Source organism: Lissotriton vulgaris, chromosome 3_1, assembly GCF_964263255.1.
Source record: "Lissotriton vulgaris chromosome 3_1, aLisVul1.2, whole genome shotgun sequence".
Taxonomy (NCBI): Eukaryota; Metazoa; Chordata; class Amphibia; order Caudata; family Salamandridae; genus Lissotriton; species Lissotriton vulgaris.
In genome coordinates, this window is record NC_141689.1 from 980,160,816 (window position 1) to 980,185,408 (window position 24,593).

At 49.5% G+C, this 24,593-nt stretch overlaps 1 protein-coding gene across 4 annotated transcripts in view; it reads right to left on the reverse strand.

Annotated features, from left to right (window-relative positions):
* The window catches only part of VPS13A (vacuolar protein sorting 13 homolog A), a 2,146,181-nt gene that overhangs the window by 1,341,770 nt on the left and 779,818 nt on the right, over positions 1–24,593 (reverse strand). For all 4 annotated transcript variants that reach the window (XM_086961343.1, XM_086961342.1, XM_086961345.1 and 1 more), the window contains one exon: positions 8,482–8,632. In XM_086961343.1, the coding sequence (XP_086817469.1) occupies positions 8,482–8,632 (151 nt within the window). The remainder of the gene's footprint in view (positions 1–8,481; positions 8,633–24,593) is intronic.

Below are 24,593 nucleotides of genomic sequence, written 5' to 3' on the forward strand. Positions count from 1 at the left end.
CTGGGGACACAGACCCTTTTTATACAGTTAAATCCTTTGTGTGTAGGTGCAGGGTGGGGGAGAAACCAGTCGCAGCTGGTTTTGGAGCACCCTTGATGGCTCAACCACCCCTTTCATTCACTAGGGAGGCTAGGGTCGTTAGACGCACCACAGGGGGCGGAGCCAGCATTATGTGGGGAAAGCCCAGCCCCATTCAGGAACCAGGTGCAGCCCTTCCCTCACATCAGCATGCTAATCTCTCCATTCACCACTGGGGCAGACCCACACAGACTTCCTGGAGCCAGGCTGGCCAGCCAGCTCCAGCCAATCACACTCCAGCACCCTCACTGCACACACACATCAATGTCTAGAAGTGGCACTTCCCCACTAGACACATACACGCCGCACATACCATCGCACAGCATTCACTCTCACGAGTTCGCACATACCAAACTCGAGCATGCACACCTCATGCATCAGGAACTACCAGGGACAAATACATTCCCCATGCATTCCTATGGGAGGGCAGGCCAACCTCACTCCACACACTCAGAGTGCGCACGCACTTTCCACTGGGACACAGTGAAAGTGCGCAGAAACCAAAAATCACTACCACCAATTCCCATTCAAAAGCAAAAAGTTTAGGGGTGAACCTGCCAGAAGGGCAAAGTCCAACAATACTGAACCCCAGTGAGTGCAGAAGGTTTGCCATAGTCTGGAGGTCGGCCTTGGGTGAGCCCATCTTTAGCAGCCAGTCATCGAGTTAGGGGAAGACAGACACCCCTGACCTCCGCAGATGAGCCGTACCACCATCACATTGATGAACACCCAAGGGGTGCTGGTAAGGTCAAAAAGAAGTATGGTGAAACGAAACTACTTGTGTCCCATCTCAAACCGCAGATCGCACCGGTGGGCAGGCAGGACAGGGATATGGAAATAAGCGTCCTGCAAGTCCAAGCTACCATCCAGTCTCCTGGGTCCAGGTCAGACAAGACCTGAGCCAACATGAGCATTTTTTATTTCTCCTTTTTGAGGAAGAGATTGAGAGTTTTAAGATCAAGGATAGGACAAAGGCCCGTGTTCTTTTTGGGAACCAGAAACTAGAGGGAATAACCACAGCATACTCTTGGCACAGGAACCCTCTCTATGGCTCCTTGTTTAAGAACTCCTCACAGAGAAGGAGAACAGACACGATCCTCCGTCAGCGGATCATAAGATGGTGGCATAGGGGGAGGGGTAGTCAAAAAGTGGAGGGAGAATTACCTTTGGACAATCTGAAAAACCCACCTGTCCAATGTTATCGACTGCCAGAGGAGCAGGTGATGGCTAATTCTGCCACCACCTGGGTGGTAAAGGGGCAGACTAGGAGGGTTTGGAGGTGGTTGCAGCAGGTGGGTGGTGGACTGACCAGACCACTGGCCATCTGACCCACAAGGCCTGTGGGTGCCGCAATCTCAGACATGCTCAGGCTGGTGATCCTGCGCAAAGAGGTGGCTAAGCTGGAATTGGTGCAGCTAGAAGCCCCTTCCGTAGCCGCGACAGGCAGATTAGGGTAGACATGTGCCTGCAGAGAGGACTAAGGACCTGGCTGTAACACAATAATCCTTAAAGCGCTCGAGTGCTGAATGTGACTTGTCTCCAAAGAGACCGGTGCAATTGAAGGGCATGTCTATGAGGGAAGCCTGGACATCCCCCGAGAAGCTAGTCATTCTCAGCCAGGCCTGGCACCTAAGGGCCACTGACGTTGAACCCGCTCTGCCCAGTGAGTCGGTCGTGTCAAGTCTGCAAGTAATCATGAACTCCGCTGCATCTCTCCAGTCAGTAATAGCTTGGGAGAGTACAGCCAGGACCTCCTATGGGACCTGCGGCAGCACTTGCACCATCATATCACACAGAGTGTGGGAATAAAGGCCCAAAAGACAAGCAGTGTTCACGAACTGCAAAGAAAACATCTTCTTCCCAAATTAATCCAATCTCTTGGGTTTCCTATCCGGGGGGTTGGTAAGGAAAGTGCCTTGAGAGATGGAGGCTTGGCCCACAAAGCTCTCAGGGGTAGGGTGTTGGTTGAGGAAGTTTGGGTCCCCAGGTGCGGGGCGATGATGGAGGGCAATTATCCCATTCACAGGAGCCCCTGTGTTGGGTTTGGACCGGGTCCCCAAAAGGACATCAGTGATGGATCATTGAACGGGAGTAAAAATTATGACGTGGCGACTCCCAATTGCAGCACCTTCGTCAAGAGATTAGCCTCCTCCGTAGCCATTATAGGGGCTCAGCCTCAGTCCACATTCTGATCATAGCGCTAGTATTCTAAAGGGTCAAGCGACCCCTCCCATCTTCCCTAAGGCCTTGCCAATGAAAATAAGGCTCAGACTCCACTATAGGAGGCAGGGCTCCTGTCAAGGTCCCTGTAGCTCGATGTCTGAGTTGAGGATGACGATAGGGATGGCACAGCCAGGGATGCCAGCAGCAGCTGGAGTATTGGTGTCTGGACCGGCACCGGCGAAGGTCGAGATGGCTCGACCTGTGCCGCTCCCAGTCCAGGGATGGATCCGTGGGGCCCCACAGGAGCCAGGACCGAAGCGGCTGGCTTGAAACCAGAGTTTGCCCCCTCTGACCCTGCAGATCCCGAAGGCACATAGTCTGTGTAGGACTGCCCAAAAATTAGGCGCATGGCATCCTACAACTCTCAACTGGGCTGGGGTAGCTCCGGGAAATTTGGAAAGGCATGTAGTCGGCCCAGGCGCAGGTTCCGGAGAAAGAGGCCCAGAACGCCGAGGATACCCCATCTTGTCAGCTGATGGATGAGGAGAAGACGAAGAACACTTCGACTTCTTAATCCTCTTCCTATGCTTCCTACCTGAGTGTTGAACGACTTCAAGCAGGAAGAAGAGGACTTCGGGCTCTGTTAATGACCTCAGACCTTACCCACGACCAGAATCTCTGACGCCGAGGAGTCCCATGCAAGGCTGCTAGCAGCTTTAGGGACCACTCCCCCAAAGCCTTCAGGGCCATGGACCAACAATCGGAGCACGCCCGTTGAGCCCTAAGGCAGGGTGCTGTACATCAAAAAGTGTGACATGCATTTTTATAAGTGCTAACAGTAAAATCCCCAAACTATCAATGTTACTGCGGAAAGGCTAGTAGCCTGTTGGTGAGTACAGGGTTAGACGCTGATAGCTTAGCTGTGGTAATTTCTGAATCAGAGTACTAAAGTTAGTACTTCAAGGTATCAAAAGAATCGTTACATTAAACACGATGTAACTTTTGAGTAAAAGGCAACATTACAAAGTTGTCATTCTGTTAACCAAGTTTTTCAGTGACCATTTGCTGATGCTGGCCATGAGACAGCTTTCTGCCCCCGCCCCCCCATTCCTGAGGAGGGGTGTGAAGAATTTTCAGGAAAGGATACAATCAAGACTTGCTGTTGTAAGAGGTGTTACCTCCCCTTGGCGGGAAGCCACACAGGGTGCAAGCCCAAAAGGCAAGCTTCAAAGAAGAAGGTGCCTATAAAGAGCAAATGGTGAACACACACAAGATGGGCAGCTCTTCTGTTCTGGTAAATGGGGTGGCTTTGGGTAAAGAGAGGGAGAGAAACAGTGCTAAAACCAGGTTTCCGGTGGGTGTGTAGGCCTCAGCCAGCCAAACCTCTAAGGTGGGCTTACCAAGCTCCAAACACAGAGGGAAGGGATCTGCCATCTAGTGAGTGGGCAGAATATTGCACTCTGGGATAGCTAGATGCCACATATTGCAGGAACAATCCAACAAGTAGTGCTTCCCACTAACAAAGTAGAAGCATCCCCTGACGCACAGCTGTGAAATCCTACTGGGAAAGACCCAGAGTTCCTCTAAGGTTTATAAATGCACACATTTTCAATATTCATGTGACTCTTTATTTGTCAAAGAAGTATTCTTTTGATTAAGTTCATCAAATTCATCATTTAGAATGCATTTTTATCGTACTCAAGTCCAATGCATTTCGGTCATTAAGACCTTCATCTGGGACCACATGAGCTGAAACAAGGTATAACAAAATGCCATGTCAGAAAAATAATAAGGAATAATGTCAAATAAGTACATGCTGTTCATTTATGTAATACTATTTGTAGTGACTTTGTGTGCATTTCACCCAAGTGCAAACCCTGCTTTTGTGTTTTTGTGACATAATATTTCAAAAACGCCCATTCGGGCACTCACATTTGTTGACCTTGATAACGTTTTACAAGTTATACTGTTGCTATGTTAGCAAAACTGTCGAGAAAAGCGTAAGAACAACTTTGATATAGAGCCTCCTTTCGTATACACGATAGTTAAGAAAAACTCGTTTAAGTGCATCATTGTGTTGATTTTAACTCACTTTCTCGACGCATTGAACAGCGTCTCCTCTCTCCTGCTCTCGGTCAAAAAACGCAGTCGGCAATCTCCCGGCATTCGCAAGAAGCCGGTCCAATCACCCATATTATAACTCAATGTGCGGTAAACGTTACTCTAACTGTCATTCTGATTGGATGATTCCCGGTCACATGAGCGGGATTTCTGCCAATCATATGCGTCTCTAATACAAATAGCTGTCAATAAAGCTTTCTAATGTGAATAATGATAGAAAAAACATGTCGTACACATCCTATCACTCGATGCTGTTACCATAAATGAACTGGCAGTGTTATAAAATGAAACATAAGAATAAAGATAAGAGAAAAACATTCATCGGCTCGATGTGACAGTGTAGCCAAAGAAATGAAATAATAAAATACTTTACAAGTAGATGGCTACTATATCCACTAGTGTGGGTAAGGGAAAGCACTGCTGTGTTTCTATACATCTGACATGCGTGTTCATAAATAGCGCATAAATTCTACCCGGTCATTAAGTCCAAAGGGCTTATGAGTATTCAGCAGATACATCCAACTGTTCTCCCTCTTTCTCCGGAACCTGCGCCTGGGCCGACTACATATTGCAGGAAGTCCTCATCAGAAAGGAGGGGACTTGACAGCCCATTTTCTAGTAGTCACCGCATTCCCAGAGTGGCAAGCTGTGGGCATAAAAATGGCACTCCTTTCACCCAGACCTCAGACCACGTCTGTACTAGAGAGAGAACTGAAAGAGGACTGCCCTGTTGTTCACTGGACCTGGCAAAGAAAGGCTGCACCAAAGACTGTACTGCCCTTGCTTTCCCATGGCTAGAAGAGAATGGCCTGTGCCTGTGGTGCTCTACTTGAGGTAAAGTCTTCTGAGACAGAAGAGGTGAACCCCAAGAGTCAGTTGTCTGACTTCCTGCTACAGCTTCAGGGCCACAAAAGCTGAAATGCCACCTTCGTAAGTTGGTAACCACAATTGATTGCAGCTGAACGCCGAAGCGTAGTCAAGGAGGACAGTCAAAAGTTGCACCGAGTCTGTTGGATCCAGGAGAGTCATCAAACTGCAGTTTGGCACACAAGATGGACACTACTAGTAGTTAAGGGGAATTGCTGGTTTTCGCTAAAACCGGAGACCGATGGCAACTGTTTTTTTGGCTGGTCTTCACCTGGACTTTGCGGGACGAAAGTCACCTAACCGGGCCCACTCCATTGATGCCTATGGCTGTGCACCCATTGAGCATGGATCTGGACTAGACAGTGCTTTGACTACAAGTTAACTGTTCAGCTAAACTTAATGGACCCTCTGACTTGCTCCCTGCCCGAGTTGTTCATCCAAAGCGGGCCAGATTACCCCAAAAAGTTTTCAAAGTAACCGCTGTAGTTGCCAATGCTTTTTTCAAATTTCGAGTTGTAGGAAAGGGCCCTTTTCTGCATGGTTACCCCCTACTTTTTTGGCAGATACCTAATGCCAACTTGACTAGGTGTATGCTGGGATACTGCAAAACAAGGCCCAGCACCTGTGTTCCTGTCCAAAAAACTTACATTTGCACCACCAATTGGCACCCCTCTGGCCGCAGGTAAGTCCCTTGTAAAAAAGTACCATGGCACCAAGGGCCCTGTGATCTTTGAAGGCCTCTAAGGGCTGCAGCACCTATTGCGGTACCCTTGGAGACCCTGCGTGTTAATATCCACACACTGCCATTGCAGACTGCGTGTTTTGCTGCAGAGAAAATTGAAGAGTCGACATGGCACACATCCCTGTGTGCCATGTCTGCAGCCCCACTGTCTGTGGCTAAGGTAAGTCATCTCTATAGCAGGGTCACTAGACAGCAGGTGAGGATGCAGTTATATGAGCACTGGACCCCTACCGTGTCTAAGTCTATTCTTAGACATTGTAAGTGCAGTAAAACCATAAAGAGTACTGGTCTGGGAGTTGATCCTTACGAACTCCATAGCTCCATAATGGCGTTACTGAAACCTGGGAAGATGAAAACAAACTTCTCAGCACATTAAACCACACTGATGCTAGTGTGGGATTTAATGTAAAATGCACTCAGAGGGCATCTTAGAGATGCCTGAAAAACGACCAGGCCAGGAAGCGTACCTGCCATTTGACACCACCAGACAGGTTTTTGGACCGCTGGGAAGAGGGCCTCCGCTCTCAGGGTCCAAAAACGAAAGCCCATCCAGGTGACATGCTTCCATCCCTAGGTTGAGCTGGGTGCACAACATCATAGTCCAATCCAAAGTAGCAAAGACAAATGTCATCATGCGGGTCAGTAATAGACATCTAACCATCACAGTCTTTGCCAAGACTGAAACCAGATTTCGACGGTGAAGATATTCTGAAAATAACTGCACCAAGTGGATTTCAACGAAAAAAAACATTGAAAAACGACAATTCCTTACTGAAAGTATGAAAAAAAATCACATTTTGCAGACTCGGAAAAAGGGAACGGATGTCAGCACACCGATGGGGTTGCTTTATGGCTCTAGTGATGTAACGCTGTGCCACATGCAGAGCAGTGATGGAGCCAGCGCCCTCTATCTGCGTGGGAACGCTATCGAAAAGTTTCTGCTCTAAGCTGGCGCAATGTATATTCAAAAGGTGAGGAAACCGCAGGTAGATGAATCCATCAGAATTTTCTGTAAATGTTCCCTAAGGTTTAAAAAAGTAACATCAGAAGTTTGAGGTGCTGTGCTATTGAATTTCTTTTGTCTGATGCATACGGTCTGGAAAGTGCATGCCAGCCGCTGCCACATACCTACTTACACCAGCAAAAAGCAATTCAAAAAGAAACATTAGATTCCCTTTAGGGTAGACATCCAACACCAAGAATTTCAAGCCTAGGGCATCTAGCTCTGTAAACATAGTCACAAGACTCCATTTTAGCCAAGGGGATCAAAAGTTTGATTGCAAGATGCACCTTCAGTAAACTATGGTTCCATGGACTGGGATAGAAACTTCTTTCAGAAGTTTTTCCAAAGAGCTACTATACATACCAAGTGTCAAATTATTGAGGAATAGCAGCTCCCTCTGATGACGCAAGGATCTACTATCATACAATGCATTTATTTTGGTCTCCATGAAATACATCCAGATGTCCAAAGAAACTATCACTATCAGTGCTATAGTAAACATAACAGAATCATGAATTTCATTGCAATTGGAAGGAAACTTCAGAGAATATATATACATCTCTAGCATTCTGAATTCTGCTAAATCGCCCTGCCTCTGTATTCAATTGAGGCAGGGTCGGCGGGCAGAGCTACACGTGTTCCGACTACTTAAGCGTAACAATGCTTGCTGTAACCATACATTTGCGTGGTTAAGGCAGTGCGCGGAACTCTGAAGCAGGAAGACCTTGGCGGACGACGCAGTGAGGTAAGTGGGGCTGGGTAGGTTGTATGGTGTGAGGGGTAGTTACAGGGGAGGCGGGTTCGTTTTCAGGGGAGGGGAGGGGCTTGTTCTCAGAGCTGGGGAGGTGGTTGTTTTGAGGGTTGGGGAGGGGGTTGTTCTCAGGGTTGGGGAGGGAGCTGTTCTCAGGGTTGGGGAGGGGTTGTTTTGAGGGTTCAGCAGGGGGATCTTTTCAGGGTTGGGGAGGAGGTTGTTTTGAGGGTTGGGAAGGGGGTGTTTTGAGGGTTCGGGAGGGGTTCATTTTCAGGGATGGGGAGAGGGGGTCAGTGGGTGGGAGCAAGTCGGAGTAGTGTTAGCTAAGGGTGAGCGTTTTAAGGCCTTAGGGCAGAGGGATGGGTAGTCAGGACAGTCCTTGGGGCTTAGGGGATGGCGGGTAGTTTTTATGGCTGGGGGGGTCGGTAGTTTTTTAAAATAGGGGCTATAGTTTTAGGCTTGAGGGCAGTGGAAGGAGTTGGGGTAGTTTTAGGGACAGCGCAAGGGTGGGAGGGGGTAGGGGGTATTTGGGCCTCAGGCCCAGGGGGGGCATGTAGGGAGTTTGTTGTTTAGGGCTGGGGAAGGAGCGTTGCGACCTTAGCCACGCATATCTCTTTACCATTCATGCCTTTACCACAAAATTGCATGGTAAAGGCATGCGTGGTAAAGGAATGTGTGGTAGAGGCACGGTGGATGAGCCTTGCGTGCCTCCATCATACAACCGCGGCAATGCCCCACAGTAAGATTAAAATGTACCTGCAGATGGAGAAGTACTGTTTGCATCATTACTGGACTCTCCTGTATCCTTTTGCTCCGGTGCAGAAGAAGGAGTAGCATCATCTGTGTCTCCTAAATTCTCATTCAAAGTCCTCAAGATAGTTGTCAGGTCCTCTTGACTCAGAATAAGCTGAGAATAATTTAAACAAATAAAGATCAAAGGTCAATAATAGATTGAGTTTCTGTTATGTTCATGTTAACAGAAAAATCAATGAGGAATAACAGAGAAAGTTTTGAAGTAGATACAATATTATTAAATACATTAAATTACATGGTACATCATTCCCACCGGAGAGAAACCAAAGGTTACACAGACGTTATAGCTAGGTTTACATTTTACCCACAAAACCATAAAAATTCAGCAATTACAATTATACTTATGTTAAGAAACTACAACCACCGCCGCGCGGCGGAGGTTGGCCACAAGACCTGACCTGTGGCCAGACCCAGTGCCAAACCCCATGTTGCGCATGGCCTTTGACTATGCGCAGCGTGGGTATGGTGTGTGAGGTTATTTTTCTCCCCATATGGACTTCGGATCTGCGGGTACCCACGGAGGATCCGTGTCCCAAGATATCTCAAATTTTTTTCATTAATTAACTCCGAAAAAACAGAACAGATTTACACCAAGTTACAGAATGGGCTCTTTCTAGACACTGGGTAGTCACAAACTTTCTCTCGGGGGTCAAATTTACAGAGTGGCTTGTGTCCTAGGGCCGCACCTGTGGGGGCGGGGTCAGTGGGAGAGGGTGCGGGGCTAGAACAACAACAAAAAACTGTGACCATGAGGTTCAACTCAGGTCCCTGCAGTGGACATCTTCGTCCACTGAGCTACCAGACCCGGCATACACAAAATCTCTTTCTCGCTCTCTCTCTCTCCCTCCCTCCATACCCCTCTCTCTCTATCTCTCTCTCTGTCTCTCTCCCTGTCTCTCTCTCTGTCTCCCTCTCTGTCCCCCTCTCTGTCCCCCTCTCTGTCTTCCTCTCTCTATATCTCTCTCTCTGCCTCCGTCCCTCCCTCCAGCTCTCTCTCCCTCCCTGTCTCCCTCTGTCTCACTCACTCCGACTGTCTCACTCCCTCTCACCACTCCCTCTCTCTCGCTCACTCTGACTATCTCACTCCCTCTCACTTCCTCTCTCTCCCTATCGCACAAGTTACTACTTGTGTAACGATATATCTGTAAGAGACATTAGTTAGTGATAGATTCCTTACCTTAGAATGTCCCAGGCGTCAGACTTGATCCGGAAATCTTTGCGTAGCAGTACCCTTGCGCGTCGGTTGGCGTCGTCTGCGGCTCCGCGTCCGTCGTCGGCGGCGCCGTGATGACGTCGTCGGAATACTTAGACGCCGCCTCCGCGTGCGGACGTCAGTTCTTAGACACAGCTTTTCCGCACCAGAAATGCTGAGCTATGCTAAAAACCAACACTGGTGCCTTGAAACTAGGGCCCTGAAAGGGGATAACCTTAACCCTAGATATCAGTTCGCGGAACGGGGGGGGGATAGGTGGGTCGGTAAGGAATCTATCACTAACTAATGTCTCTTACAGATATATCGTTACACAAGTAGTAACTTGTGCATCTGAAAGAGACACGTTAGTGATAGATTCCTTACCTTAGAATAGATACCCCAGCAATACCAACCCTGGTGGTGGGTCTGCGAACCAATAATCACACCAGAAAGTCCTGGAGGACGGAACGGCCAAAGAAGCCATCCCTCCGGAATTGGCTGTCCAGGCAATAGTGTCTTGCAAACGTGTGCAGCGAGGCCCACTTAGCCGCCTGGCAAATGTCCTGCAAGGGCACTCCTCGGCCCAAGGCAGTTGTAGTCGCTGTGGCCCGAGTGGAATGAGCCCACAGCCCAACAGGGGATTCCTTCTTAGCCAAGGAGTAACACGCCTGAATACACAAGATGATCCACCGCAAGATGGTCCGTTTGTGCACCGCTTGTGCACCGCTTTCCCCTTCTTAGCGCCCACGTAACCAACAAAGAGTTGGTCATCCACCCGGAACTGGCGTGTGTGATCCAGATAGAACGAGAGCGCATGTTTTGGGTCCAGACGGTGGAGCCTCTCTTCCTCTCTAGAGGGATGCGGGGTCAGAAAGAAGGTGGGCAAGGTGATTGACTGCCCGATGTGGAAGGCTGTGACTACCTTGGGCAGGAAAGAAGGCCTTGTCCGCAACACAACCTTGTCCGGATGGACCGAAAGGAAAGGAGGTTTACAGGATAGAGCCTGGAGCTCACTCACTTTCCTGGCAGAGGTGATGGCTACCAGGAAGGCAGTCTTCAAAGTGAGAAGGCGAAGAGGACAGTTGGGAAGTGGCTCGAAGGGAGCGCACATCAGAAAAGTAAGAACCAAGTTCAAGTCCCACTGAGGCATCACAAAGGGCACAGGAGGGAACATATGCGTGATGCCTTTCAAGAATCGATTAACAATAGGGGACTTGAAAAAAGAAGGTTGATCAGACAGCCTCAAAAAGGCTGAAAGAGTAGAAAGGTAGCCCTTGATAGTGCCCAGAGCAGAGCCCTGCTGGGCAAGAGAAAGAAGAAAGAGAAGAACCTCCGAAAGAGGGGCAGAGAGAGGATCCACAGCCTTTGCTGTGCACCATGCCACAAATCTGTTCCACCTGCAGGCGTATACCGACTTTGTGGAGGGACGCCTGAATGCCAGAATGATGTTACAGACTTCAGGAGGCAAGTCAAATGGCCTCAACTGTCGCTGCTCAATCGCCAAGCATGGAGGAGGAGACTGGACAGGTTCTGGTGGAGGACCGTCCCCTGCTGCTGCGACAGAAGGTCCTCCTGAAGAGGCAGACGAACCGGGGGATCGACTGACATGCTGAGTAGCTCGGGATACCAGTACAGTCGTGCCCAGTCCGGAGCCACAAGGATGACTTGTGCCCGGTCGCGCCTGATCTTCTTTAGCACTCTGGGCAGAAGTGGTATAGGCGGAAAGGAGTACAACAGACCGCAACTCCACTCGCGATGAAAAGCGTCTCCGAGCGGGTGCTGCCTTGGAAATTCCAACGCGCAGAACTGATGACATTGCGCGTTCTCTACGGTGGCGAATAGATCTAACCAAGGCTCTCCCCACTGCAGAAAGAGACCTTGCGCCACGTCCGAGTTCAGACGCCATTCGTGATCCATCATGCACCGGCGGCTGAGTTTGTCCACCCTGGCGTTCAGGGAACCTGCCAGGTGTTGAACCACCAGGGTCACGCCCTGATGTTCCAGCCATTGCCAGAGGCGCAGAGCCTCCTGGCAGAGGTCTACGACCCCACCACGCCCTGTTTGTTGCAGTACCACATGGCGGTGGTGTTGTCCGTGAACACCTGCAGTACACTCCATCGGACAGAGGGGAGGAATGCCTTCAGTGCAAGACGAATCGCCCGCAGCTCCAAAAGGTTGATATGGAGTCGGGACTCCGCCGTAGACCAGAGGCCTCTTATCTCCGCCTCTCCCATGTGGCCTCCCCAGCCCGGGAGAGACGCGTCCGTCACAACTACGTGCTCCGGTTGGGGAAGTGAGAGGGATCTGCCGCGGACCCAATGGCAGTCCGTGAGCCACCACTGCAGATGTCTCGCAGTGCCCTCCGAGATCAGGACATGGTCGGCCAGGTTGCCTTGATGATGGGCCCACTGAAACTTCAGGTCCCACTGCAGAGCCCCTATCCGCCAACGGGCGTGATGCACCAGAAGGATGCAGGAAGCCATCAGCCCCAAAAGCCGCAGCGTCAACCTGACCGAAACTCTGGATAATGGCTGAAAGATTGTAATCAGAGCCTGTATATCCCGAACCCGCTGTTCGGGTGGGTAAACCCGAAACTGCGCCGAGTCGAGAACCGCTCCGATGAAAAGGAGCTTCTGAGAGGGGCACAGGTGTGATTTCGGCACATTGATGGAGAACCCCAGCTGGTGCAAGAGGTCTGCCGTCGTCTGGAGGTGGCTGACGACTGTCTGGGGCGAGCCAGCCTTCAACAACCAGTCGTCGAGGTAAGGGAAGACTGAAACCCCTAGCCTGCGCAGATGAGCTGCGACCACCGCCATCACCTTCGTGAACACCCGTGGGGCGCTGGTAAGGCCGAAGGGGAGCACGGTAAACTGAAAGTGCTCGTGGCCTACCGTGAACCGCAGGTAACGCCGGTGGGCCGGCAGGACGGGGATGTGGAAATAAGCGTCCTGCAAGTCCAACGCTACCATCCAGTCTCCTGGGTCCAGGGAAGCCAGGACCTGAGCCAAAGTCAACAGAGACAGAAGAGCCACCACTGATCAAAGCTCAGGAGGTAGGCATGCAGCCAAACGAATTAAAAGGCATGCAAACACCCCAGTGGTGTGTAAAATCCACGATATACCCACAAAGAGACAAGAATGTCGACACACGTACGTGGAGTGACTAATCCTAAATAGGGGAGTCAAGCAAGCAGTACCACAGCAGAACAGTTAAGAATGCAGAAAATATAACAGGTCCCCGAGTGGGAAAAGTCCTGGTCTCCAGAGAGACAAGGGAAACATAGAACATGAGACTGCCCGAAAAGGATAGAAAGAAGTCACAGACAGAAGCCAGGCGCCAAAAGCCTACACAGCCTAAGACCGACACCGTCCACCAAAATAGGGAACGTCGAGAAGAATACACACACAGTAATTCTACCTAAGGATGCATCTGCCCCAGAATGGGAGTAAGAACTCACACCCAGAAAAACATCAGGGGTGGAGCACAGATCCAATGGTAGAAAGGCATACACCAGAGCCATTCCCTGAGAACTAGGAATATGCACAGGACAGGAAGGGATAACGGGACCCTATGTCCCGCAAGAAGCAATGAACCGGAGACCATGCCAGGGAAGACCTGCCCCCCCCCCACCTCTCCCCCCCCCCCAGGGACGCGTGTCCACCAATAGACAGGCAAGACGTGCACAGCGAGGTTGTCGGAACACGCCAGGGCGCCAAAACCCCCTACGGAGGCAGGGATGTATTACGGACTAACCGTAGACAGCCAATGAGAACCCTTGGAGAGAAACCAATACTATGGATCTCACCAGGGGAGACATCGTACAACAGTAGGAACAGTCAGCTTGCGTCAAAAGTTGCTGGGCAAGGAAGAATCAGTACGATTGCCAACAAATACCCCACATAGGGGAATGCAAAACTCTACAGAGAAGGGTCCCTCTTGAGACAAGCACGTAGGCAGAGGCTCAAAAGAAAGGTAAACACAGCTTAACCAGCTGTACCAGAACAAGGAAACCACACGGCTCAACCCAGAACATCTGCAGCCCACCACGGGTAACAGAAAAGAAAGGGACGGCACAGTCACAAAACCAACAAGCATTTGCAATGCAATAGGTCTCGCAATTATGCGTGTTTGAGCTATTGGCAATGTAAATGACAATGCCTTTTATTTATGTTTTGGTTTTTAAAACAAATAAAAGGCATTGTTATTTACAATGCGTGTAGCTTAAACACTCGCAAATGCGAGACCAATTGCATTTCAAATGCTTGTTAATGCTTCTGAAGCTGTCAGTGAGAGGGGTTCACCAAGGCCACCCGACACCAGACCCAATCTAGAGTTACAGGGGGGCTATTGAGAGGGGTATTTAATAGAGTTGATGTCTACACACACACAGACACAGTGGTTATTTTCAAACCCTGTACACGAGGGTTCCGCCATTCTCCAGATGCGTGACAGATGGCCACACAGAAACGCCACTGTCCAAGAGGGGACATCCAACACCCTGCCAGGGTCAGGGAGCTCAGGGATGATTTCGTATGCACTGTAAAGTTTCAAAAGTTACAGAGCGTGCATTCACACAACCTTAAAGACATACTGATGGTCTGTGCGAAACGTCTCGGATATGTTGCTGAGCAATAAAACAGTAATAAATGGATAATTCCATGGGGGTATGAAAACTGTATTTACAGCCAGAAAAAGCACATGATCTCCCACAGTTTAACATGTTTGTGATTACTTCACCCATGCTTCCCACATACCTTTCCTCTCGCCATATCTATGACATGCGTGAACTTCGAGCAGTTCTGAATGTCCTGCCCCAACACTTTCCATTCTGAGGTTCAGAGTTTTAGGACTGTGCCTAGATGCTGCTCACACCAGGGGCCGTATTGCACACAGTGCTGGGTAAGGGTCTGTGTGCGTGCCCCCAGGGCACTGCTGTACTACACAAGATACTCCCAGAAATGAAGGGGCCGTGCCACCGCTGCCTCTCAAGTCCCCTTATTACTTCTGGCGCTCTCAGCCCAAACAGCAAATTAGTGAGAGGGCCTGGAGCCACCCACCGCGCGAGAAGAGCTAAAACAGAGGGGGAGCTGTGCACGAGTAACGGGGGACATGCGCGTGCTTGGACTCTTCCCACGGGCACACAACGTGGGCGAGCGTAGGGATGGACACGTGAGCTGATGAAGGAATGGATGGATTAACGGCAGGCACATGCTTTGATAGATGAGTGGCGGGAAGGATGAGCAGATGAATGAGTGGCGGGAAGGATGAGACGATGGATGAGTGGGTGGATGAGTAGGTGGGCAGCTAGAGGGAGGGGCAAGGGTACAGATGGATGATGAGATCGACGGACGCCTGCTTTGATAGATGAGTGGGTGGCTGGAAGAGCGGGTGGAGGAATGTACGAGTGGGAAGATGGGTGGAGGAATGAGAGATTGGTAGGTGCATGGGTAGATAGATGAGCGATTGGATTTGTGACTGGGTGTTCTGATGGGTTAGAAGAGTGGTTGAATGTGATTCATCTCCCTCAAGTGCATCAAAGCAGCCGTGGGGCAAGGTTATCATGCAGCATGTTTGTTTAAAGACCCGATTCAACAGCGTGACGTCAGCTGTCAGACCTCTTGCCCCCTCAGTGCTGTCTCTATTATTACATCCCCTAGAGCCAGAGCGAAAACAGACGGGGAGCTGCGCATGAGGAACGGAGGACATGTGCGTGCTTGAAAGGACTCTTCCCACGGGCACGCAACATGGGCGGGCGGAGGGATTGACACGTGAGCTGATGAATGGAGGGATGAACGGCAGGAACGTGCTTTGATAGATGAGTTGCGGGAAGGATAAGCGGATGGATGAGTGGACGATGTTCCCGATGCAGGAAGAAGTGACTGGGATGCTTTTGGAAAGATTACCATAAAGACTTTAAAACAATTTCTGCAGATTTTTTGGTGCACTGCTTTGGGTATTGGTGAGAGTGAATATCACTAGTTTTTAATTTTTATTTAATTTATGTAGTGCATTTTTATAGCACGACGGGTAGCGCAAGCTGAACCACTGCATCGCTGCAGTGCTGTTCAACAGTACAACGGGGTAACCATCAAATATGCAAATGCTACTTACCAGTATGCATCTGTTCTTGGCATGTAGGGCTGCTGACATTCATATCTGTGCATAGATCGCCGCCTAGTGTTGGGTCCGGATGATTGTACATTGTTGTCCTGGAAGAGTCTTCGAAGTAACACGAGATAGGTGGCTCCTCCCCTGGACTACAGTGCGCATGGGCATCGCCTCCATCCCCAGATTGTTTTTAGCCATTGGCCGATATGGAGTGAACTATATGAGTGATGACCATGCTATGAGCATATATATATATGAATACTGCAGCTGCTACAGGCGCCGGGGAGGAGGGCGGGCGATATGAATGTCAGCAGCCCTACATGCCAAGAACAGATGCATACTGGTAAGTAGCATTTGCAGTTCGAGGCATGTGGGCTGCTGAATTCATATCTGTGCATAGAATACATAGCAGTCCTCCCATTATTGGCGGCCGCCCGTGCCAGCTGCAGCAGTTTGAAAAGGTGTTTTGAGAACAGCCTGACCAACAGCTGCCTGCTGTTTAGAGTGTACGTCTACACAGTAATGTTTAGTAAAAGTATGTGTGGTAGACCATGTGGCTGCTCTACAAATATCCTCCAAGGGAATGTTCCCAAGGAAGGCCATAGAGGCCCCCAACTTTCTGGTGGAGTGGGCTCTTGGTGGAATTGTGAGAGTGCGTTTAGCTTTAGCGTAACAGATCTGAATGCTTTTCACGATCCACCTAGCAATACCAGCTTTGGAAATAGCGTTTCCCTTGTGGTGTGAGGCAAATGCAACGAAAAGTTGCTTGGTCTTTCGAAAATCCTTTGTCCTGTCAACGTAGTACATTAAGGCTCTTTTAACGTCAAGGGTGTGGAGCATCCGCTCCGCCAGCGACTCAAGATTTTGAAAAAACACTGGCAACTCAATTGTCTGGTTTAAGTGGAATTGAGATACAACCTTGGGTAAAAATTTAGGGTTAGTGCGGAGCACCACCCTGTTGGCATGTACTTGGAAAAAAGGTTCTTGGATGGTGAGTGCCTGTAACTCACTAACCCTCCGTAGCGATGTAATTGCTACTAAGAAAGCCACCTTCCAAGTTAGAAACTGAAGCTCACAAGAGTGCAGTGGCTCAAAAGGAGGACCCATCAGCCTTGTAAGAACCACATTGAGGTTCCATTCTGGAGCTGGTGGTGTCCGTGGTGGAATGACCCTCTTGAGTCCTTCCAGAAATGCCTTGATAGCAGGAACCTTGAAAAGTGATAGGTGTTGCCTATTCTGGAGGTATGCGGCCATTGCAGACAGGTGAATGCGGATGGAAGAATACGCCAAATTGCATTGGTATAGATGGAACAGGTAACAAATGATGTTCTGAATGGAAGCATCCAGCGGGTCAATGTGGTTTACACAATAAATGACAAACCGCTTCCATTTAGCCGCATAACATGCTCTAGTAGTGGGCTTCCTTGCCTCCCGAATGATGTCCATGCAATCGGGGGGAAGATTGAGGTAGCCAAACTCTAGGACTTCAGGAGCCAGATTGCCAGGTTGAGCTGTTGCGGATCTGGGTGCTGAATGTCGCCATGGCTCTGCGTCAGAAGGCTGGGAGTGAGATGAAGCCTTTGATGCGGTACCACGGAAAGTTCCAGAAACGTGGTGTACCATGGCTGGCGAGCCCACGTTGGAGCAACCAGGATGAGAGTCATCGAGTGTTGCCTGAGCTTGCGTGCCACCAGCGGAATCAGAGGTGCTGGGGGAAAAGCGTACGCAAATCTGCCTGACCAGTTCATCCACATCGCATTGCCCTGCGATTACGGGTGTGGGAACCTGGCGGCGAAGCTTTGGCATTTTGCGTTCTCCCTTGTGGCGAACAGGTCTATCTCTGGATGACCCCACCTTTGGAAGTACGGTTGGAGTACTGATGGATGCATCTCCCACTCGTGCATTTGGTGGCTGTGCCTGCTGAGCAGGTCCGCCATCTGATTGTCCTTGCCTGGGAGATGCTCCGGCATGAGGAAGATGTTCCTCTGAATGGCCCACTTCCACATGCTCTGAGCCAGATGAGACAGCTGCGGAGAGTGTGTTCCTCCCTGTTTCTGAATGTAGTACATGGCCGTCATGTTGTCCGTCCGGATCAACACGACCTTGTTGCACAGATGTACTTTGAACGCCTTTAAGGCCATGAAGATTGCCATCAGTTCCAACACATTGATGTGCATCTTCTTCTGCTGTAGTGTCCATAGTCCCTGCACTGTGTAGTGGAGTACATGCGCTCCCCAAAACTGGAGAGAGGCGTCCGTTGTCAGGATAATCTGTGGCACTGGCTCTTGAAACGGTCGGCCCTTGCAAAGGTTTTGTGGATTCCACCAATGCAGAGAGTTGTACGCCCGACCGCTCACCAACACTAGGTCTGTTAGTTGCCCATGAGCCTGAGTCCACTGACGTGCTAGGCACTCCTGGAGCAGACGCATATGTAACCTCGCGTGCGGGACGATGGAGATGCAGGAGGCCATCATGCCTATCAACTGCATGAACACCTTCGCTGGAAGCGAGTGCTGAGGTCTGAATCGTTGGATCAGCGTCTGGATACTGGCGATTCTCACTGAGTTTGGCTGCGCAGTGGCTGCCAGAGTGTCTATTGTCGCGCCCAGATACTGCCGTATATGGGCGGGTTGGAGATGGGATTTCGGGTAATTCAGTGAGAATCCCAGATCGTGCAGGAGATGAATGGTGCGGGACACGTGGTCTGCGCACTGCTGTTCTGACTGTGCCTGAATGAGCCAGTCGTCCAGATAGGGATAGACGTGGACGTTCTGGCGTCGTAGATGCGCCGCCACAGTCGCCAGGCACTTTGTAAAAACTCTTGGCGCTGTGGTGACCCCGAAAGGCAGAACCCTGAACTGATAGTGCTGGTCTTGAATCGTGAATCTGAGGTACTTCCTGTGTGAAGGATGCAGGGGAATGTGAAAGTATGCATCCTTGAGATCTAGCGTAGCCAGGAAGTCCCCTTGCCGAAGCAGAGGGAGAACCTGCTGCAACGTGAGCATATGGAAATATGGAAATGCTATGAAAGGTTTGGAGTAGTCTGGACTCTTGAGAATAGGTGCAGTGCACATGGTCTGCTTTAGGTCATCAAATGCCTTTTGACAGCTAACTGTCCACTGAACTTTCTTTGGCATTTTCTTACTTGTCAGATCATTAAGTGGAGTCACAATGGTTCCATAATTTCTGACAAATGTTCTATAGTAACCAGAAAGGCCCAAGAATGCTCTGACCTGTGTCTGGGTGGTTGGAGGAGCCCAGTCCTTTATGGCCTGTATCTTGCTCTCCAAAGGTTGAACCTGGCCTCCACCTACAAGGTGGCCCAGATATACAACTTGACTCTGCCCTATCTGGCACTTATTAGCCTTGATAGTGAGGCCGGCCTTTTGCAGGGCCTCCAAAACGTTCCTCAGGTGGATCAGGTGATCCTCCCAGGTGGAGCTAAAGACAGCAATATCATCTAGATATGCTGCACAGAATTCATCCAGCCCAGTGAAAACTTGGTTCACCAACCTTTGAAAAGTGGCAGGTGCATTTTTCAAACCAAAGGGCATCACCACAAATTGGTAATGACCTCCTGGGGTAGAAAATGCTGTCTTGGCCTTGGCATCCTCAGCTAACCTGATTTGCCAATAACCAGCTGTCAGGTCAAATGTACTCAAGAATTTGGCAGAAGCCAATTTATCTAGGAGTTCATCTGCTCTTGGTATTGGATGGGCATCTGTCTTAGTGACAGCATTGAGACCCCTGTAGTCTACACAAAACCTCATCTCTCTCTTACCATCCTGGGTGTGAGGTTTAGGCACTAGAACTACAGGACTAGCCCAAGGGCTCTCTGAGGGTTCAATGACTCCCAATTCCAATATCTTTTGTACTTTTTGTTTTATGCAGTCCCTGACGTGGTCAGGTTGCCTGTAGATTTTACTCTTTATAGGCAGACTGTCACCAGTGTCCACCTCATGTGTGCACCAGTTTGTCAGACTGGGTGTCAGAGAGAACATTTGTCTAAAGGACTGAAGAACTTGTTTGCAATCCTTTTGCTGATGTTCAGAGAGGATGTCAGAAAAGACTACACCATCTACTGACCCATCATCAGGGTTCTGAGTGAGCAGGTCTGGGAGAGGGTCACTCTTCCTCCTGTCCCTCATCTGTAGCCATGAGCAAGCCCATGTCTTCCCTGTTGACAAATGCCTTGAACCTGTTCACATGAAGTACTCTGAGGGCTCCTGGGAGTTCCAAGGTCTACCAGGTAGGTGACCTCTCCCTTCTGTTCAATGATAGTATGGGGTCCAGACCATTTGTCTTGGAGAGCTGCTGGGGTCACTGGCTCCAACACCGATACCTTCTGTCCAGGCTGGTAAACAGTAAGGACAGCCTTTTGGTCATGCCAAGCTTTTTGCAGTTCTTGGCTGGCCTCAAGGTTTTTAGATGCTTTCTACTTGTACTCTGCCATCCTGGAGCGGAGCCAAGTACATAGTCCACTATGTCTTGCTTAGGCTTTTTGAGAAGTAACTCCCATCCTTCCTTCACAAGACACAGGGGTCCTCTCACAGGATGCCCAAATAGAAGCTCAAAAGGGCTGTAGCCAACCCCCTTCTGTGGGACCTCTCTGTAAGCAAACAGAAGGCAGGGTAAAAGGATGTACCATCTTCACCTAAGCTTTTCTGGTAACCATTTTATCATCCCTTTTAGGGTCTTGTTGAATCTCTCCACAAGCCCATTGCACTGTGGGTGATAGGGGGTGAATTTGTAATTGACACCACACTCCTTCCACATTGCAGACAAGTATCCTGACATGAAGTTTGCACCTCTGTCAGAGACAACCTCCTTAGGAAACCCCACTCTGGAGAAAACTCCAAGTAGGGCCCTGGCCACAACAGGGCTGTAGTGGTCCTAAGGGGAATAGCTTCTGGATATCTGGTGGCATGATCCACTACCACCAGTATAAATCTGTGCCCAGATGCTGTTGGGGGGTCCATTGGTCCAACAATGTCAATCCCCACACTTTCAAAGGGTACCCCCACCACAGGTAGTGGTCTAAGGGGGGCCTTTGTGGTGCCACCTGATTTGCCACTGGCTTGGCAGGTGACACATGAGCGACAAAACTCTTTTGTGTCTTCAGACAAATGATGCCAGTGAAAGTGAGGGACAAGCCTGTCCCAAGCCTTGTTCTGGCCTAAGTGACCTGCAAGGGGAATCTCATGGGCCAAGGTAAGAAGGAAACCTCTCAGAGACAAGGGGATGACCAGCCTCCTGGTAGCACCAGGCTTGGGGTCTCTTGCCTCAGAGTAAAGGAGCCCATCATCTCAGTACACCTTGTGGGTACCTGTGGCATTCCCTGCAGCCTCAGCAGCAGCCTGCTGTCTGAGGGGTTCAAGAGAGGAACAGTCTAACTGTGCCTGCCCCTGTCCCAAGAAACTCAACCTGTTCAGGCTCAAGCTCTTCTAGGACAGTTCCTTCTGGGGTCTTTGGGTCAGCCTCCTGAGAGGGCTGATCCTCACCTTGAGGCAGGGGGGAAGGCACTGCCTTAACCCTACTCCTCTTTCTCTTAGGAAGTGTCTGGTCCATTGTTCCAGGATCCAGCACTTGTTCAGCTGGGCATTTTTTGGCCTGTGACCTAGTCACAGCAAGGACATGTGCTGACAAACCTAACATTTCCACATGAGTCCTATACTCCACATCTGACCATAAGAACGATTCCAAATCATTGCCCAAAAGACAGTCCACTGGGAGGTCTGAACTAACTACAACCCTTTTGATGCCAGTTACCCCTCCCCAGGAGAAATTAACAAGTGCCATACTATGGTTGGTAGTGACATTGCTAGCATTGGTCACTAGGTAGTCTGAACCTAGTATTACCTGTTCAGGGTCCACAAATTCTGGTGTCGCCATAGTGACACTGGCACAGGTGTCCCTGTAGGCCTGAGCCATTTTTCCATTGATTTAAGGCGTTTGCCTGTACTTGCCCAGAGTACTGGGACTTAATGTATGGGTCATATCCATGTCCCCAGCACAAACAAGAACTGGGTAGGTACCCTGACTAAGTCAGAGCCTGCCTCAGATACCAAGGTTAACCCAACTATAGCCTTTGGAGGAGCACTACCACTACCAACTGTACTAGGGGGTGCAGGTGCCTTAGGGGCAGTAGTGGTAGGAGCTGGGCCTTTCTTGGTGCACTCACTAAACCAGTGAGTTTTACTTTTACAGTATTGGCACCATGGTTTCCTCTGACCATCATTCTTCTTCTTTTGGGAATTCTGGGACCCACCCTCCTTAGATTGTTGGGGCCCTGTTGAAGACTTCTGGTCATTTTGCTTATTCTCATTACCCTTCGGGTCTGCTTTCTTCTGGCCACCACCCGGTTCTGGTTCTGCTGCTTGACCCTTGTCCTGACCCATCTGTCTGCATTCTTTCCCAATTCTTGGGGAGAGGTCAGATCTGAGTCAATAAGGTGCTGATGCAACAACTGATTCTGACAATTACTTAAGATTTGCTCTCTCATAATTAGATTATACAATCCTGTGTAATCAGTAACTTTACTTCCCAGTAACCAGCCTTAAGAAGCCTTAGTGGCACAATCAACAAAGTCAGCCCAATCCTGAGACTGAATGTTCTGGGTGTCCCAGAACAGCAACCTGTACTGCTCAGTTGTTAAGCCAAACCCATTAATCAGTGTATTCTTCAGGACTTGGTAACTGTTAGCATCCTGAGCTCTAGTAGTGAGGAACTTATCTCTACCTTTACCTTCAAAGGAGAGCCACAGTATAGCTGCCCACTGACTCTGAGGAATGCACTGGACAGTGCAGGCCCTCTCCAGAGCAGTCATCCATTTGTGGATGTCATCCCCTTGCTTATAGGGGGGCACTATTTTACTCAGGTGTCTAGCATCAAAACTCCTGTCTTTATCTCTAGGGATAATGCTGCCACCAGTGAGGTCTGCCCCACTCAATTTCTGCTCTCTGGCAAAGGCAAGTGTTTCTTTGGCAAGGGCAGGTTCTTCCCTCTCAATCCTCAGATTAACTTCCCTCATCTTAGCTTCATGCTCTTTTCTCTGAGGGGATGTCGACCCTCTCTGAGAAGATGCCTGAGAGACATGGGTGTGAATAGATCTGTTAGAGCCTCTGGAGTGAGACCTAACTCGTCTATTCCCAAGGTTAAGCCTGCTTGAGGATAGGCCTGGGGCTCCCCCAGTTCCATTCTCATGTATGCTTAAGTTGGCCCTGGTAAGTCTGCTGACTCCTCCCTGACCATGGTTTACCTCTCCATCAGATGAGTCTCCATCTCCCTCCACTTCATCAGTTTCAGGGGGATTAGAGTCCTCCTCTACTGGGAGTATGCTTCCCTCTGTAGGGTCAGATGGGCCTGGATTAGAAGACCTTCTGGCATCAAATGTCTCTAAGAGACCTATCAGAAAAGGAATTGTAGGGTTAGAACCCTGTTTTAGTTTCCTGGAGGTACACAATTGTCTCATCTCCTGGAAGCTAAGAGCTACATATCTTGACAGGACCTGTGGAAGGTCAATATCACCAAGGGGAGCTTCTGTGTTCTCTCCTGTGATAGACATGCTTTTCTAGTGAGGTGTAAGTGGTGCACTTACCTACACTATGGGTTTACCTACTGATCCCTTGCTAAGAGTTGTAGTCAGGGTGTGCTACTCCCTTTCTACTACAACAGCTGGTTCTGTAGAACTCAGAGTATTTCTAAGCTTGTTATATGTACCTATGGTACCTTATGTGATCTTTCAAATGATATCTCAAGATTATATTTCGTAAAAACAACAGCAAGCTCAAATCCCAACCGCTGCACACCAATGTGAGAAGTTGGCTTGATATATGATGTTCACTAGTTCTAGTGATCACCTTGTATCAGTCCAAACAACCCTTATGGTGATTGGTTGTAAGTCAACCTTATAGACCAGCTATCCTAGTAGTAGCATGGACATAGCAGTCTTAGGCTAAACTCTTTTGGCATGTAAAGCCAGCTGTTTTACCACATATAACCCCTTGAATACCAAGTGAAAGGACACCACACAGGTTGTTATGAAAATAAACAAGTATTTATTAACTAACATACACCTCTGAACTCTTTATGAGATCAGAGGGCTAAGCACATGACAATCTCTTAGGAAAAATACGTTTAAGTTGCACAAATTACAATGGTGCCCTAGGGGCACGACAAACCATATACTAAGTAAGTGGAATGTGAAAGTCGATAAAAGGAATGGAGCTGTCCAGAGGCTGTAGGATCGCTGGGACCACACTATACTAACTCTAGGTAGGTAGTAGGAGGCCCTCGGAACGCGTGTGCAGAGTGAACTCACACGCGAGATGCGTAACAGTGTCTATGGACAGTACAGTTCAAGAAAAAGGTGAATACGGACAATCCTGACTAGGTAGAACTAAAACGACTGTGGATCTGGACACTAGGAGAGTCAAGCTACCCTTGAGCACCGAAATGCTCGTGTTACCTCACCCACAGGCTGCGGGTGCATAGGTGCCAAGTCGTGTCGGGTTCCGGCGTTGAAGTCTAGGGAGCCTGGAGGAAAAGATGCTGCAGGCGGTCAGGAGGAAGATGTCCGGTGGGATCCAAGGGTGGATCAGTGAAGAGAAGAACCTGAAACCAGAAGGGACAATGTTCAAAGTCACTAGCCAGTGACTGGAGTGGAACCAGGAGTGGAACCAGAAGTCGTTGTCGCGATCAGGCGAGGGTGGACGCTTGTCTCTGCAGCCACGTGGACCAGGTGGTGTCTTCGACG